Source organism: Bidens hawaiensis, unplaced genomic scaffold (genome assembly GCF_021521415.1).
Source record: "Bidens hawaiensis isolate Kalapana, Puna unplaced genomic scaffold, B.hawaiensis_p1.1 tig00007954_1, whole genome shotgun sequence".
NCBI classification, from domain to species: domain Eukaryota; kingdom Viridiplantae; phylum Streptophyta; class Magnoliopsida; order Asterales; family Asteraceae; genus Bidens; species Bidens hawaiensis.
In genome coordinates this window covers 96,141-111,914 of record NW_027491554.1, presented here as the reverse complement: position 1 = coordinate 111,914, position 15,774 = coordinate 96,141, and the positions used below count along the sequence as shown (strand labels likewise).

Below are 15,774 nucleotides of genomic sequence, written 5' to 3'. Positions count from 1 at the left end.
GTTTAAAATACAGGTGCTCATAAAATCAACCAACGATACGCAACTAGCACACTTGTTACATATGCAAATGCCATGTAGATGATTTCTTAGTTACACAACATTTTTTGTTAGCCAACACCTTGTCATTTTTTTTAATACTTGGCATACAAATTAACAAAACTGTATATTACATCATCATTTTTACACATTGAATTATGTCAAAATAAGAAACCCTCCCAAAAACTAATAATTTCACTTTAGCAAAGGTTATAATTCTGTAAAGATCCAAAATGAACAAATGTCTATAAAAAGTTAAAAAAAAAAAAAAAAAAATCAAAATCTCAAATATATATGTAAATAATTCACTGAAAACGAACAAAACAATAAATCTAGAATCATGGTCAAAATTTTGATTAGATGCTTCAATCCTCATTACTTATGATTACTGTGTAGAAGAATTGGTGTCTTTATTTGGTTGATGAGTGTACCTGCCACCATCGTTCTGGTCAACTCGCTGATACACCTCCGAGTTCCGCCCCTTTGACCGGTTAGAATACTCGCCTTGGTACCTAAACTCATTTCTACCAAAACTTCGGCCGCCATAATAACCACCACGACCCCTGAAACCACCGCCTCTTCCAGATGAGTACCGCCCTCTTCCACCGCCACCAATGCCAACTGAGAAACCAAGTTAACAGAGGCTTACATAGGCCCTGAAGAACAATATTACAGAAAACAAAATAGTAAAAAGGACTTGTGGTTACCGCGTGTGGTAGTTCTCTTTTCTTCAACTGCCACTTGGCGGTTGCCAATTGTGATAGAAGGTGCCTGGAAAATCATAGATACCATAAAATGAAAAAAACAATTTGTAACAAAAATAACAGAATCCAAACAAAAATTGATTGTTTGCTTTTATGTATTTGTAAAAACTGAACCTTTTGGTTTTGCATTTAGTTAAAACCGAAAAAACTGAGCCTAACTGAATTTATGGATTTGCATTTCTTATTTTAAATTTGAAGTAACTTATAAGAATTTAATAAAAAGTGTACCCAAATGTATAATAATCAATTAGTCCATAAATTAAACAAAAAGATTTAGCCCAAATTCAGTATTCTGAGCCAATTATTTTATTGCCCAAAAAATTCATACCAAATGATAAAACCAAAAAAACCGAAAAGGCCAAAGACATTTTGACCCAGTTGCTTATAATAACGGGTCAAATAAACATAACAAATAAAAGAACAAAAGATACGATTATGAATATTGATAAATATATATATATATATGTGTGTGTGTGTGTGTGTAAGTATATATTCTTTGTTATGAAAATATTATTTAAGTAATAAGACCTGTTTGCTTATAATAACGGGCCAAATAATAAGACCCGCTTTCTTATAATAACAGGCCAAATAATAAGACGGGTCATACCTTGATAGCACTATGCATGGAATCCAATGACTCAAATTCCACAAATCCAAAACAAAATCCCTGATGCTGAAAATAAGAAAACATATTTTAAAAACAAATTGCATCAAACATGTGACAGCATCATAAACAAACCTTATTACTTCTAACTTGGATACTATTAGTCTTAATGGCCCCAAACTTTTTGAATACTTCCTCCAATTGTGTGACAGTTGCATTCATAGGTAAATTCTTTACATATATAGAGTGACCTTCACCTAAATCCACCAAAATAACATCAGTACTTACATTCATAATTTCAAAAAAAGTCCCTGTAGTTTGACCATATTGCAAGTTTGGTCCCCATATTTTAAAAATTGCAAACTTAGTCCAAACACTTGTGAGAAGGTTGCAAGTGTAGTCACCACCGTCAATCTCAATTAGTTTTTAACAAAATGTGATGGTATGTCACTATGTGCAAATCATGTGAGGGTTATTGTGTCTTTTCAAACTGTTAGGAGTTCTGGAGTTTGAAAGAGTATTTTACCAGGGTTCCAAATTGGATATGACACAATTACCCCACATGACATCACTAGCCCGTTAAAAAACTAACTAGGATTAACAGTGGGGACTAAACGTGCAACCCTCTCACAAATGTTTGGACTAAGTTTGCGAATCTCAAAATCCAGGGACCAAACTTGCAAATATGGTCAAACTACAGGGACCATTTGTACAATTTTCTCTAACTTTTAAATGATTAAAAGTATAAGTGTTATTGTTAGTTTGTTACCATCATCATGAACATTGTTGCTTTCAGGCCCATTAACGACCACAGGGGCTAATGTTTCAGGCTCTGGAGAAGGCTTAGCGGGCCTGGATTTCTGGTGATCAGTGTTAGCCGGGGCCCATCTTAAGCTGCCCGTTTGACCATGACCCGAACCAATTGACCCAGTAATCTTGGTTACCCTGACAATTGAAGCATATGATTTCTTCTCCTCTAGGGTTGCAGATGGATCGGGTTTCTGAATAGGGCCCGTTCCGTTCGGGCCTGCTTGAACCGGAGCAGGTTCATCTGCGACTTCTTCCTCGAGACCCGGCGCTGACCCTGATTTATCCTCCGGGTCAATAACTTCGGGCCCGATAGTGACATTTTCGGTTGTCAAGTTCGTTGTGGTCTCGTTTGTAGGATTATTATCTGAAACACGAATCACCTCTGAAAACATTAAAAAGTATGTGTAAGTATGCGTTTACATGTTATTTTTTCCCTACAAGATACTTTTGTTCTTGGATGCTATGTTTAAGTTAATTATTTACTTGTTATCATCATCACAAAAGAATTGATAGTTTAAATTTAAGCCCAAAATATTTGTTTAATCTAATACTCTAACTTACATAAGAGGCATTTTAGATAAACCGTAAATATTTCACTTGCATAGGTTTTGGGCTCAAATCGAACCAGAAACAGAAAATTCGGTTTTTAGGTTTTTCAAAACAGTTCAGTTTTCAATATGGTTCGGTTTCCATTTTTTTGGTTTCACCATTGAGTCGTAAAAAGTGGCTCAAAATAGTGATTTGGGATTGAACCTTTAGGCATAAAACTTCTGTTAATTAATGGTTAATTGATTACACATTTGAACCTAATATTTTTGAGTTACACCATTTATTAATTTCTTATGAATTACTCAAAATTGGTTTTTTCGGTTTTTGGTTAATAACAAAACCAAAACCGAACCAAGAAATCAGCTTTTAAAAAGATAAAACCAAACCGTCAGTTTTTGATTGGGTTCGGTTATTTCAGTTTGGCTACATCAGTTATCCTGGTTACTGTTTGGTTATTTCGGTTTCATGCACACGGCACACCCCTATTAGTAGGGGTGGAAATTTCACCTATTTAAAGGTCAACAAAAGAGTATTTTATGCATAGAAGCTCGTATCATTTTATTCAAAACATCAGTCATTATTAAAAATAATATTGTTTTGTAACCATATTTGACACTAATTATTTATTTTGAACACACCTGAACTTTGTATGGGTCGATCTGCTGGCGCGCGGTCTACAATATTCTCAACAGACGTAACAACTTTCTCGAGTGGTGCACTTTCCTCAACATACCTAAAAACATCATTTTGAACAAAGTAACCCTTTTCTTGCGGCGCAAGAAAGAAAGTTTGAGCAAAATTCCTTTTAATATTATCTTTTCCCGTTAAGCATCCGGTCACCAAAACAATAACCCCTGACTGATGTGAATCTTGTGCATCTGCGGTTTTAATCTCTGCTTTACAGTTCTTGTAATCAAGTGACTGAATCTTCTGATCAATTGCCTGGTTTAATTGTTTTGTTACAACTTAACTATGGGATTGTAACATAATAATGAGTTACTTAAGACCAACAAAAGAAACTCACTTGCATAGTTGTTACTGAACTCATGAAACCGTTTGCATCTGGTCTGCTTAAGATGCTTGAATCCTGATAAAACTTATGAACCAGTTCAGGAGATTGATGAAGAATATGATAGTATTGCTCTACAAATGCATTGCCAACAACTTGTGCACTCGGAAGAAGAGTTGCAGGATTTTCTGCTTGCATTGACATCTGCAAAACACATTAGCAATGAATTGTAGAAATATATAACAAGTAATTCTTGTAAAATTTATTAAAAATACTATAAAAGATAGCGGTAATTTCACACAATAGTAACCAAGTGTTCCACTAAAGCCACTCAAATTTTATTAGGTGTTCCAATTAGACGTGTAAACAAACTGATCTTCAAGTGCATCTTTCGGCGGGAAATTCGTTTATCTAATAAACGAGCAAACATCAACACAAAATTTAGTTCATTTAGCTGAATGAACATGAACACATGTCTCATTCGTTCATTTATGTTCATCTTTCATATAAACTCATTAATTTTTGTCCGTCTACATTCATTTATGTTCGTTTAAGTTTGTTTTAGTCTAGTTTTAATAACTTTTTAGGCCCAACACATGTTCTTCACATTACTTTTAACTGGTTTTAGCTCACTTAGTTGGTTCATCTATTTTATATTATTCCTGTATATGTTTGTGAACCATTAGTTTACACTGTTAACGAACACAGAGACATACATTTTCTTAAAGAACAATCACAAACAAGAAAACACGTTCCTTTAATTGTTCATCTTCAATAGTTTGTTTCGTTAAAGTTAAATGAACAAACACGCCGTAGTGATAATAATAATAATAATAATAATCACTGAATAAAAATTGGGGATTATTGTGTTAAAAATAATAATAATAAATGTCTGAAAGATATAAAATTCATTGGAAAGATATAAAATTCATTAACTGCGTATTGAAAGGCAGGGCTCCATTTTCCATAAGCAGAAGGTGTTGATTACAATTGCTAGGGTTTACCGACAATGATGAGGCCCTAATTAATCAATGATTTGAATCAATTATTAATATTATTACCTGGTTGGAATTGATGGGTGCGTTTGTTGATGGAGATCAAACAGCGAATGTACAGAAACAACAAAGATTCGGAATGAATGAATGTATTTATTTATTTATTACTGAAAAGGAGATCAAAATTACTGAAAAGGAGGAGGCTTCTTCTGTTGTTAGATTAGAACTTGGAACAAGTAACTTTAACTTTACCCCTCTATACTTCACTTATTTGCATTCTTACTAAAATATTAGTTACTGCTTGGGGTGTTAATCGGGTCAACCCAATCGGGTTTCAGGTTAATCGGGTCGGGTTAGTCGGGTTTTCCTTAAAAAATATCTAACCCGCAACCCAACCCTATTAAGGTTCAGGTTAGTCGGGTTTGGGTTATTCGGGTTTGTCGGGTCGGGTTAATCGGGTTAACCATGTTACTTTATAATTTTAAGTTGTTTTATCATTTATGTGTTTGTAACTTATAGGTTGCAAAATTTCTCATTCCATTTAATTTTCAATTTCTTTTACAAGTAATTTTCTTATAATTTCATATATAAACCTATAAATGAACCGAATGAGCATGAACAAAGGCGCCGTATTCTTTCATTTAACTTTTAACGCACACGAACACTTAATCGAACAAATATTTGTGTTCATGATCATTCATTTAAAACATAAACGAAGAATTCACGAACATAAATGAACATAATTAAACAAAGATAAACGAACATGAAGGAACATATATGTATATACATTAACGAACACAAACATACATTAACAAACATAAATGAACGCATTTAAATAAACACAAACAAAAAAATATAAAACATATTAGGGTGATATAATTACTAAATGCAAATAATATTTAATAATTTTCTATTAATATGTAAACGAACATGAACGAACGTAAACAAACTTAAATGAGTGATCATAAAAAATCATTCACAAACATAGATGAACGAGTGAAATATGTGTTCATGCTCGTTCATTTATTTAAATGAACACAACGTAAATGAAACATTATTGCTTTTATAGTGCTTATTTCACCTTTTAATCATTGTATATAAAGTTAAGTATCCCCACTAATCGGGTTATTCGGGTTAACCGGAAACCCGACTTTTTCCCAAAAATAAACCCGAAACCTGACCTTATTAACAATTCAGGTTATTCGGGTTGACCCGAATAACCCGATTAATACTTTTGACCCGATTTAACCCGACCCGAATTTGCTTATTCGGGTTTGGGTTGGATCGGGTTAATTGGGTTCGGATATTTTGAACACCCCTAGTTACTGCAACAAGGCATGCTATTATCATGAGTGCATAGGAATAACGAAACGAAGAAAAGAAAATTTTTAAGGAAATACCTATAACCTAGAGAATAACAGGTAATGAAATTGATAAATAATAATAATAATAATAATAATAATAATAATAGTGGGTTTAATACCTATATGATATTAGATGATACCTTGAGATTTTAAATTTAACTTTTTTTTATCTGTTGTCGATTAACAAATTGTTGACGGGTGGGTGTTGAGCCAAATATACACATTCCATTGGCTTCTCTATATTCGGATAGAGAAATGGACATCACCATTTGTGATTGTCACTTCTAGCATCTAAGAGTGGAGAATGAGTTCTTTTTAAATTTATAAAAACTTTTATTCATTTATAACAACTCAAGGAATATTTTGCAACATAAAAGTATAGATAAATGGTAGAAATGCGTCATCACAAACAACACAAATTTATGTGATTCGGCTAGATGCTATTCATTCCACCATTTTAATTTTCGACCAATAGATCAACTTCTCTCTAAACTCCATAAATATAACTTTTACAACTTGTCACTAACCTTGGTAGTGATCATCGCATCTATCTAATCAAGGTAAAAATCACTTCCTCTTTTTTTTTCTCTTTTATTGTTTTGAAAGGAATCACTAATAATAGAGAAAAGATTTGGAATGTATGAATTACTCTCTTGCTTTAATCTTGAGAGTGAGTTTGTATGTATATCATCTCAACAACATACTACGAGTATTAAGTGTTTTGTCAGAGGTGAAATGAGTATTAGGAAGACTAGCTTTACTCAATAGAGACACTAAAACTCGCCGCCACAACCTACGGTTTAATGTTATCCATTATAATAAGAGAATTGATTTTGTACATAGCATCAGGCTTTGAAACACTAGACAAATCAAACAAGGTTTGACTTGAACAGTTGAACGAATGAAAAGAGACCAAACCCAAATGAAAAGCATTTTTTACACAAGGGATATAGGTGTTTTCAGTTAACTTCTACGCCCAACTACCATGTATATGGATTGTTGTTATTATTATTATTATTTTTTAAAAGACCAAACATATTAAAAATAAAAAGGGAAACTTATTGCTAGAAGCAGGAAGCCCAACATACAAGAAAAAAGACGAGATATAACCCTAAAATGTAAGAAAACTTTTGCTAAGCTACAGCTTGCATACTTTTGAAATGTAACATAAGATTTATGAACTTTTGCCCCATGGTGAATCAACATGACCTTAAATGAAAGGTTTCAAGAACCATCAAAATATAACAACCTATGAATTCATGTGCATAAATGTTTTAACTTCCTTCACATGAGTAACACAGACACCTTACACTTTTACATACAAAACCGAAATCAAACATGTAGAAATCAATCGATCACAAAGTATCTAAAATAACCCGATCGAATTCACACTACCTCAAAAACAACTGTCTGCAACATCTTCCAGGCTTAATTCTTCTACCATCAACAGCCTCACCCAAAACAACTTCACTGACCAAATCTTTTAAGATTAATCTTTCTACATCCAATGTAATAAACGGTATTTCACCATCATAATCGGTCCAACTTTCTGCATGGTTCAACACTTCCTCCCACAAAACACTATTCAATTCATCATCTTCCTCTTCTAAACTCGCGTCTTCTTTCTTCTCATTTACTTGTTGCAGCTCTTCTACCTCCAAACATAAATCCCTCAAAAGCTTCTGTGCGTTAAACGTCCTTTTTACAGCTTTAAACGACTTTTGAATAGGTACTGATAAGCCTAACTTTCGTTCAAGAATCTCATTAACAGAATCAAAAACAAGCTTCCTGTGAATCTTTTCCCTTCTGACTTGTTTTGTTGAACTGTTGAATTTGGTTTGTTCTAGTACAAAAAACAACTCGGGGTTGATCGGGTGGCCCGAACAGTGTAACTGGAAAGTTGTGAGGTCTCTAAGTAGGAGCCCCGAAGCTAATAGAATCTCTGAAATATACATGTCATCGGGTTTTCTGTTTTCACATATAGATGCAATGCGATCCGTGTGTGATTCATTGTCGCCCGAATTCAGCCTTGTGAGTTTTTGAACCAAATGCTCGATGTCTTGTAGCTTTTTGCGGTTAATTTCAGATGTAATACCAGAAGATTTTGTGTCGGGAATGACATCATCCGGATCATCATCTGTGAATTCAATTCTAGTGTGAGTTTTATCAAATACCGGTTCCGATAATACTGATACCCGTACTGATGTTATTCGGTCGGAATCGGCTCGGTACCAAGAAAAAAAAATAAACTCAACTGCAAAAACCATAAAACCGAAAACTGGTACATGTTCTGATAATACCGATACTGGTGCGGATTTTTTGATCGGAATCGGTTCGGTTTGTCAAGGTAATATTACTCGTATAGCTTATGATACCAGAAAAATACTCTATTTTATATACAACTCCATTAACAACAAATTTTACACTGGAGTGTCGAGAAAAAAAATTAAACAAGTTGCGTATTCAGTTTTCTAGAAAAGTTAACGAATGCAACTTATTAAAGAAAAATCAAATTGGATAACAAATGGGTTAAATGCGTATATTATTTAAAGTATAGTGGGTTGAAAATAAAAATTTTAAAAAAACAATATTCACTCGGACGCATTTTACTATAAACAGTAATATTATTAGCTTAAAGGGAAACGGGTCAAAAAGTCTTAACGCGTAACAGAAGTATTTGGTTTAAAAGAAAACGGGTCAATGTGTCTTCCTCTTAACGGATCGAAAGAATTCTAAGTTTATTTACCTTGCAGTGTCTTCAACTTATGTTTCACGGGTGAAGGCGACCCATCTGCATACACTCCATCATCAAGAACAGAAACTGGACTTGGATATTCTGGGTCAAGTAAAGTTGATTTCTAGAAAAAAGATAATGAAAAAGTAATTAGACATTTGATAAATGTAACTAAAGGTGTCGGTTTTGACCCGTTTACTTAAGTATGGCTTGATTTGGGTCACATTAGCAATTTTAAACTATTACAGAACGTGTTTGGGAGTCAACCCAACCCAATCCACTATAACCCGTGCCCGGCAATTTTGACCCATTACAGAGCCCGTTTTGCATGTCAGTTAATTGAACCTACCTCTTGTGTTGAGATAGGACTCTGAATATAATCAGTTCCTTCAGAAAATTCAGGAACATTGACCGCTTCACGAGACTGTTGACTTTTTCTATAACTCAACTCCTTTGACTCGCCTTTGATCTCCCGGTGTTGACCATAGTTTGACTTTCCACCAGAAGAACTCGATTCTGAACACGGTTTGACCGACCGCTTTCTAACTTTAACAGAATCCACTGGCGGCGTTGGTGGCTGATACCGCCTCTCTAACTCGGGCTTCTTCGGGCTGACCGATCTGGACCTCTTTCCCGAAAATGTAACATTTTCTTTAGTCAGACCCGGTGTTGTTCTTGTATATCTTCCCCCACCTTTGACTTCAGTTTGGTCAACCGTGTTCTCTTTACGTGTACTTTTAATAACATTATTTCTAAAATTCTTTCGGTCTCCAATAGAGAACTCATTAACGGGCCCACTCGATCTTTCAACAACCTTTTCGGACCTCCTAATAGCAATAGACGATTCATAAGCCCTGAAACTGTTTGATCCCCCACGGTTTTGACGGTCTAAAAGCTGTTCATTCTGAACAGAAACGGGTTGGGCCCGTTCTTTCCGGGTTTCTATCAACTGCATGGCCTCTAATATCTGTTTAAGAGCTCTAAGATCCTTTCCAGATTCTGTAAATTCAAGATCCTTCAATCGTTTATCAACTTCACTATAAACAGATGGTAACGGGCTTTGTAGTTCAGCTGTTGATTTCATAGCCTGATAAACGGGCCCAACACCAGCCCGTTGCTTCCATGGTGCGGGCTCGATTGGAAACTTTGGTATGAGCTTCATATCGTAATTATGTGTTTTGAGAGGCCCGAACCCATCAGTCGCATTTTGACGGGCCCGAAAGCCCAATTCCTTCTGTTGGGCTGATGAAGATTTATGCATTTTGATTGGCTCGAAAACGTCAGTTGCATTTTGATTTTCCAGAAAACCTGATTCCTTCTGATTGGCTGATGAAGATGTATGCATTTTAATGGGCCCAAAAACGTCGGTTGCGTTTTGACGGGCCCGAAAGCCCGATTCCTTCAGGCCAGATGATGAAGAATCGGGCAAAGGTTCCAAGCCCATTAACTTGGCTACAACACTAGGTGCCCGTGACTGAATCGGGCCTCGGCCTGCAAAGATGGCATCATCACCTTCCGGGCTTCTTAAACTCACTTTTCTTGAACGGTTTGTTTCCCGACCATCATAAGACAACCTAGGACAATCTTTAGGTACCGATAAAACCGACCCGTCTCTTAACTGATAAGATTTAGACCTTAAAAGTTCTCTAGGTTCGTTATAGTCAACCACATATCTGTACATTGAATCTTTTACCACATCTCGAAGGTCAACACTTTGGCGAGACTGACGCGCTGAAGAGTCCCGTGAAGGAGTTTCTGGGAACATAATTTGATCGGGTTCTGGATGACTTGTTTTGTTAATATTACAGTCTAAAGATGAGAATGAAGATGAATGAGACATTGATGAGAACGAGTCTCGTGATGATTCGGTTGATGTTCGGTTCTTGTCTGGTATAATGTTGTTTGAGTATTGTTCCTAAAATAGCAAATACCGGTTAGGTTGTTAATATTCGACCAGATTACTGTAACAGTGTTTTTATAATCATATGTTTATATTTCATGTATTGGTAAATTATAAGAAATGGACAATGTGGACCAAAAAATGTTCGCAGTCGGTTTTATGTTTTCTGAAACCGAATTTACAGTTCGGTTTTGGTTTTGCATGTACCGAAAACCCAAAAAACCGAACCAGACTAGTAAAAATAGAAGAAACTGACTTTTTTAGTCAATATATGAATTATAATTTTTATTTTAAATTTTAAGTACTTAATACAAGAATAAATAATGATGTACCTCAAAATTTGAAGACCAACTGTTTAATACTCAACTAATCATTAATTAACAAAAACATTTTGACACAAAGTTTAACCATCATGGGCCATTTAATTAACCTAAACCGAACGCATTGTGAAGACCTAACAGTTTTACTAGGGGCAATTAATTATTGATGAAAGTTAAAAAAGTATTATGAAATAGCATAATAACACTGGAGTTTTTGTGATAAGTTTTTCCATACTTACCATAATAATGTATGAAGTAGTTTCAGGCGTTGAATAGTCAAAATGTTGACTACCTAGGCAACTCAACTCAACTCAAGTCAAGATAAAGTAAAGTCAGATACAACTTATAATTGAGTTTGATTGCATTCTTATGAATACAAACTAAAATTATAAGAGTTACCTGGAGGGAGTGTGATGGCGGTCAAACGGTTGAAACACACCAATTTGTTTTTGTATATCATCTGTCAGTGAATGCAAAATCATTTGATTTGAGACAACCATGGTGGATTGATTCATGGAGACTTGTTAGTGAGATGATAATAATCCATGGAATTTAGGAAAATGGTGTTTGTTAATGGTTCCATGTGGGCGGTAGGGATGATGTGGGTCTGCATGAACATGTCAAGTGTCAGATGGGTGAGAGAGAGAGAGAGAGAGAAAAACACAAGTCAAAAGAGTTTGCCGCATTCAATACGTACTATTATTGGGTTGCTTCACAGTTCACAGTAATATTATTCAAAACAAAGTTTTTAAGGTTATCATTTGGATTTATTGTTAAAAAGAAAAGACATTTTTATTATATGAAGGTAAAAGTTATTTATCTCCTCGCACAATGTTACCCACAACTAATTAACTAATTATTAATATTAAAGATATACCCAGATTACTAGGCACACGCCTCTATATAAACAAAACACATTGATCATTTATTAAAACCGGAGAGTTTAGCTGGTCATACGAATGTTGTAGAGATATTTAAGGGTTGTAGTCAAATATTATTGGACATCAATCTTGTTTAACGTAAAGCAAGAACCAGAAATTAAACCTCCGAATAAGTGTTAACGTAATCAAAGAAATTGAATAAGCAACTGATCATGAGTTGGACATGGTGTTTTGTAGTTGTAAATTGTTGTTCAAGGTGGGAATGGTGCTACTACACGTAGAGTTCCACCAATCATACACTGTCATGTCATTTTTATCATTTACTACTCTATAACCCCTTTAATCATTGACAACACTCATTTCAATTACTCTTAAACCATTTAAAAAAACTTAATTATAAAAATAATGGATGATTTGGTAGGTAAAGACTGAGGACTCATTTGCACATACACAACTCGACCCGAAAATAACTACCCTAACAGTAGGTGGACAGTGTTCCCTAAAAGGGTACCTTACATCCTTACCCGATCATCAATACCCTAATACGCCCTCCCACCCTATTACCCTAACTTATCGTATACGTCAATCAGTGTGTTTTAATGCGTCTCGTGATTGACGTAATTTTATTTTGTATTTATAACCTTATTTTGTTTTATCTTTCTTTTTATGTGACCCAACCTAACCCGAAGATACCAATATATATATATATATATATATATATATTCAACGATACACAACTGATTCCCAAAATTTCCGACCCCTATAAAAAAATCCATGGATCCACCACTGCTTTTTTTTTTTAAATGCCCAAATCCATAATCTTTGTAGAGGAAGTTTTGTTGTCCCTTTTTTTCCTCCACCTATTCGAATATGGCTTTATGATTTTGCAACTTTTGAAACTAAATTCGATTTAGAGCCGAATCGAGTTTGAAATTGAAAAACTGATTTGAATTCGTTTCTAACTCGGATAGATTCGAATAACCTGATTCGAAAATCAAACTTGAAATTCAATTCGGGTAAGGACCAATTCGGACAATAAACACACACTAGTTATGGGTCGATATTAACATACAAAAAAAGTCAAATGTTTTAAATTTAAAATTGCGTGTGAATCCAAATAAAATGGCTGAAATCAAAGCATGTCATGATAAATTAGTTTATAATACAATACATATGCTTCTTTTTTTACTTAGTTTTCAAATAATATCTATAAATTCGTAAGTTGAAATAATGTATCGTCTTTTTCTTTTATTCTAGAAGTATAAAAGTGTTGATTTTTCTAAAATAGATATAGTTATAAATGTGATAAAAGACACGTACTCTTGTATGTTTGGATAACAAAAGCGGGTCTCTCATCACATGCAAAAGGGGGAAAGTTGTCACATGCAAGCTCGGTGTGCCCTATATATTCAGTCAAGTTAAAATTAAAATAATAACAATAAAATGTTGAAAATGATCAATATTATTAAAAGTATGATTTTAAAAAAATATCATCTTTATCAAAGTTATTATAATTATAAATCATAAATTACTGACTTTGCATGGAATGATTGATTGTAAGTATTCAAATTACAAATTAACAAATAAAACTGATTATTTAGGGTAACTTAATGACAAAAGACGATTTATACATCCGCGATTGCAGATAGTGCTGAGTAGCTCAAGTTTAACATCTTATGTTTTAGGAAAAACCTGCCGTCAAAAGGTCTATGCGGTAAAACCCAGTTGGGATGACCGTAAGTCTAAATTTCCACTTTCCCGCCAATGCCAAATTGTCAATTCAGTTAAAGCTTATTTGTATACATATTGTGAATTAGAATTTTATTTATCTATAAAATAAATATTGAAATCAAAAAATATATATACGAAATAACACACGTAAACAAATACTTGACTAAAAAAGATATGTAAACAAATATTAAAAAAAATGTTATCCAAAAATGTCTTATTCATTGGCACATGATTAAATGACCCCACTCTACTTGAAAGCTCTTTAACATTCATTTTTCTCGCATCTCCCCACCACCCACAAAGAAACAATCGTGTGACCACTACTGAGCAAATTTACTACCTCCATTTCTCAAAGTTTGTTTTTCTTTTTAAATAGTGAACGCTCAGCATTCGGGATCATCTTGATAAATATATCACTCTTTCACCCGAAAATAAGAACATGATGACCCGGCCCATCAATTCAGGAGGAAAGCCACAACTTGAAAATTCTCTGGCTCAACCAGGAACAAATTGTTCTATGTGACACTAGAACTCACGACTTCCCATAAGGAAAGTCATTGGGCTACTGTTGGATAGGGCTGTCACTTTTACCCGAAACCCGAAAATCCAACCCGAAGACCCTGAACCGAAATAATTCGAGTTTGATTCATAAGTTAAAAGATATCATATATTATTCCTTGATATTTGCTCCATCTCACGTATATGCATCTTCCATATATTTGCCATATTCTTTCCTTTTATTCTCCTGATTTCTTGCCATGATCAAAGCCTAGCCGTTAGAATATTTTTTTTATATAGCCTTCAGACTTTTATTGCAATGGTAGTATCTTTTACTATAACAAATTACAATAACAAATTTGTTATGGTATCAGAGCCTCCATAGAACATACCTCTCAATAAAAAATAAAAAAATAAAAAAACCTATCCTCTAAACTACCTATTGCCATGGCAGACAATAAAGAAAACTCAACCAAAAACGATGGAGGGGCCCTCCGATCATACTTCTCCATATTACATACATGCCTCAGATTATCCAAGGCAACTACACATCAACGACGTTTTAACCGACCTGAATTACAACGATTGGTCCCAAGAAATTCTCAATTTCTTATTCGCAAAAAACAAAGTCGGCTTCATTGATGGGTCGATCAAGAAACCCGAACCAAGTGCTAACACCTACATGGCTTGGATGCGGTGTGACGCCATGATTAAAGGTTGGTTAACCACCGCAATGGAGAAGGAAATAAGAACAAATGTGAGATACGCTGCAACCGCACAAGCGATTTGGGCAGATCTTAAAGAACGCTTCGGAAAAGATAATACGCCGAGAGCGTATGAGTTGAAGCAGTCCTTGGTCACGACCAAACAGGAAAGTGCTTTTGTTTCTGCTTATTTCACAAAACTCCGATCTATTTGGGACGAAATAGAAATGGTTCTTCCAATTCCTTCATGTGACTAATGATTTCATGTGGGATTGGGAAGAAGCTATATGATTTCAAGGTGAAGGAAAGGCTTTACGAGTTCCTACTTGGGTTAGACATCGAGTATAGACCCATACGAACACAAATCCTAGCCATGCAACCAACACTGACACTATTAACACCCTACCACTTGGTTTTCGAATATGAACAACAAAGGGTTGTCTCTGGTCTCAAACGGTCCACTAATGACTCCGCTGTGTTCCAAGCTTTTGTGTCAAATAAACGTGATACAAATATTTCACATAATAAAACCATTCGAAAGGATGGAAAGAAACAGGCTAAACATTGTGAGCACTGTGGAAAGGATAGGCATAATAAGGATGTGTGTTTCAAGCTTGTCAGGTATCCGAAGTGGTGGCCTGGTAAGGGAAAACAAGATAAAGGTAAGCCTATGGCTGCGTGTGTTGAGGGGGAGACAAGCATTCAAATCCCGGGACTAACCAACGAGCAGTTGCAACAATTTGTTAAAATCTTCGGTAATATGACACCCATTTCTAATGAACAAGATCCTCCGACTGCAAATGCGACAGGTAATATTGGTCAAGAAGGTAAGTGGGTAATAGATTTAGGCGCTACCGAGCATATTATTTGAAAAG

General features: G+C 34.8%; 3 protein-coding genes across 3 annotated transcripts; 1 reads left to right on the top strand and 2 right to left on the bottom strand.

The window, feature by feature from the left end:
• Window positions 1-330: 330 nt before the first annotated feature.
• On the bottom strand, window positions 331-4,911 carry LOC143636437 (nuclear transport factor 2-like). The gene is made up of 8 exons (XM_077104029.1): window positions 4,834-4,911; window positions 3,788-3,976; window positions 3,402-3,705; window positions 2,174-2,596; window positions 1,540-1,661; window positions 1,408-1,473; window positions 744-807; window positions 331-657 (listed from the first exon to the last, which is right to left on the bottom strand). Exons 2-8 carry the CDS (start codon window positions 3,974-3,976, stop codon window positions 422-424), a joined length of 1,404 nt encoding a protein of 467 aa, XP_076960144.1. The 5' UTR covers window positions 4,834-4,911; the 3' UTR covers window positions 331-421.
• Window positions 4,912-7,522: 2,611 nt separating this feature from the next.
• LOC143636441 (protein LONGIFOLIA 1-like) lies at window positions 7,523-10,775 on the bottom strand. The gene is made up of 3 exons (XM_077104031.1): window positions 9,215-10,775; window positions 8,878-8,989; window positions 7,523-8,268 (listed from the first exon to the last, which is right to left on the bottom strand). Exons 1-3 carry the CDS (start codon window positions 10,703-10,705, stop codon window positions 7,523-7,525), a joined length of 2,349 nt encoding a protein of 782 aa, XP_076960146.1. The 5' UTR covers window positions 10,706-10,775.
• Window positions 10,776-14,676: 3,901 nt separating this feature from the next.
• On the top strand, window positions 14,677-15,156 carry LOC143636450 (uncharacterized). Its single transcript, XM_077104038.1, has one exon. The coding sequence runs from the start codon at window positions 14,677-14,679 to the stop codon at window positions 15,154-15,156; it is 480 nt and encodes a 159-aa protein (XP_076960153.1).
• Window positions 15,157-15,774: the final 618 nt, after the last annotated feature.

Excerpts from the sequence above, each read along its gene's own strand:
- LOC143636450 (XM_077104038.1), top strand. The coding sequence starts at position 14,677 with ATGGAGGGGCCCTCCGATCATACTTCTCCATATTACATACATGCCTCA.
- LOC143636437 (XM_077104029.1), bottom strand. The coding sequence starts at position 3,976 with ATGTCAATGCAAGCAGAAAATCCTGCAACTCTTCTTCCGAGTGCACAA. Across the intron at positions 3,706-3,787 it reads GTTCAGTAACAACTATGCAA|GCAATTGATCAGAAGATTCA; the intron begins GTGAGTTTCTTT and ends CAATTAAACCAG. Across the intron at positions 1,662-2,173 it reads CAACAATGTTCATGATGATG|GTGAAGGTCACTCTATATAT; the intron begins GTAACAAACTAA and ends TGGTGGATTTAG.
- LOC143636441 (XM_077104031.1), bottom strand. The coding sequence starts at position 10,705 with ATGTCTCATTCATCTTCATTCTCATCTTTAGACTGTAATATTAACAAA. Across the intron at positions 8,990-9,214 it reads GTCCTATCTCAACACAAGAG|AAATCAACTTTACTTGACCC; the intron begins GTAGGTTCAATT and ends TCTTTTTTCTAG. Across the intron at positions 8,269-8,877 it reads TAAGTTGAAGACACTGCAAG|ATGATGATCCGGATGATGTC; the intron begins GTAAATAAACTT and ends TTGAATTCACAG.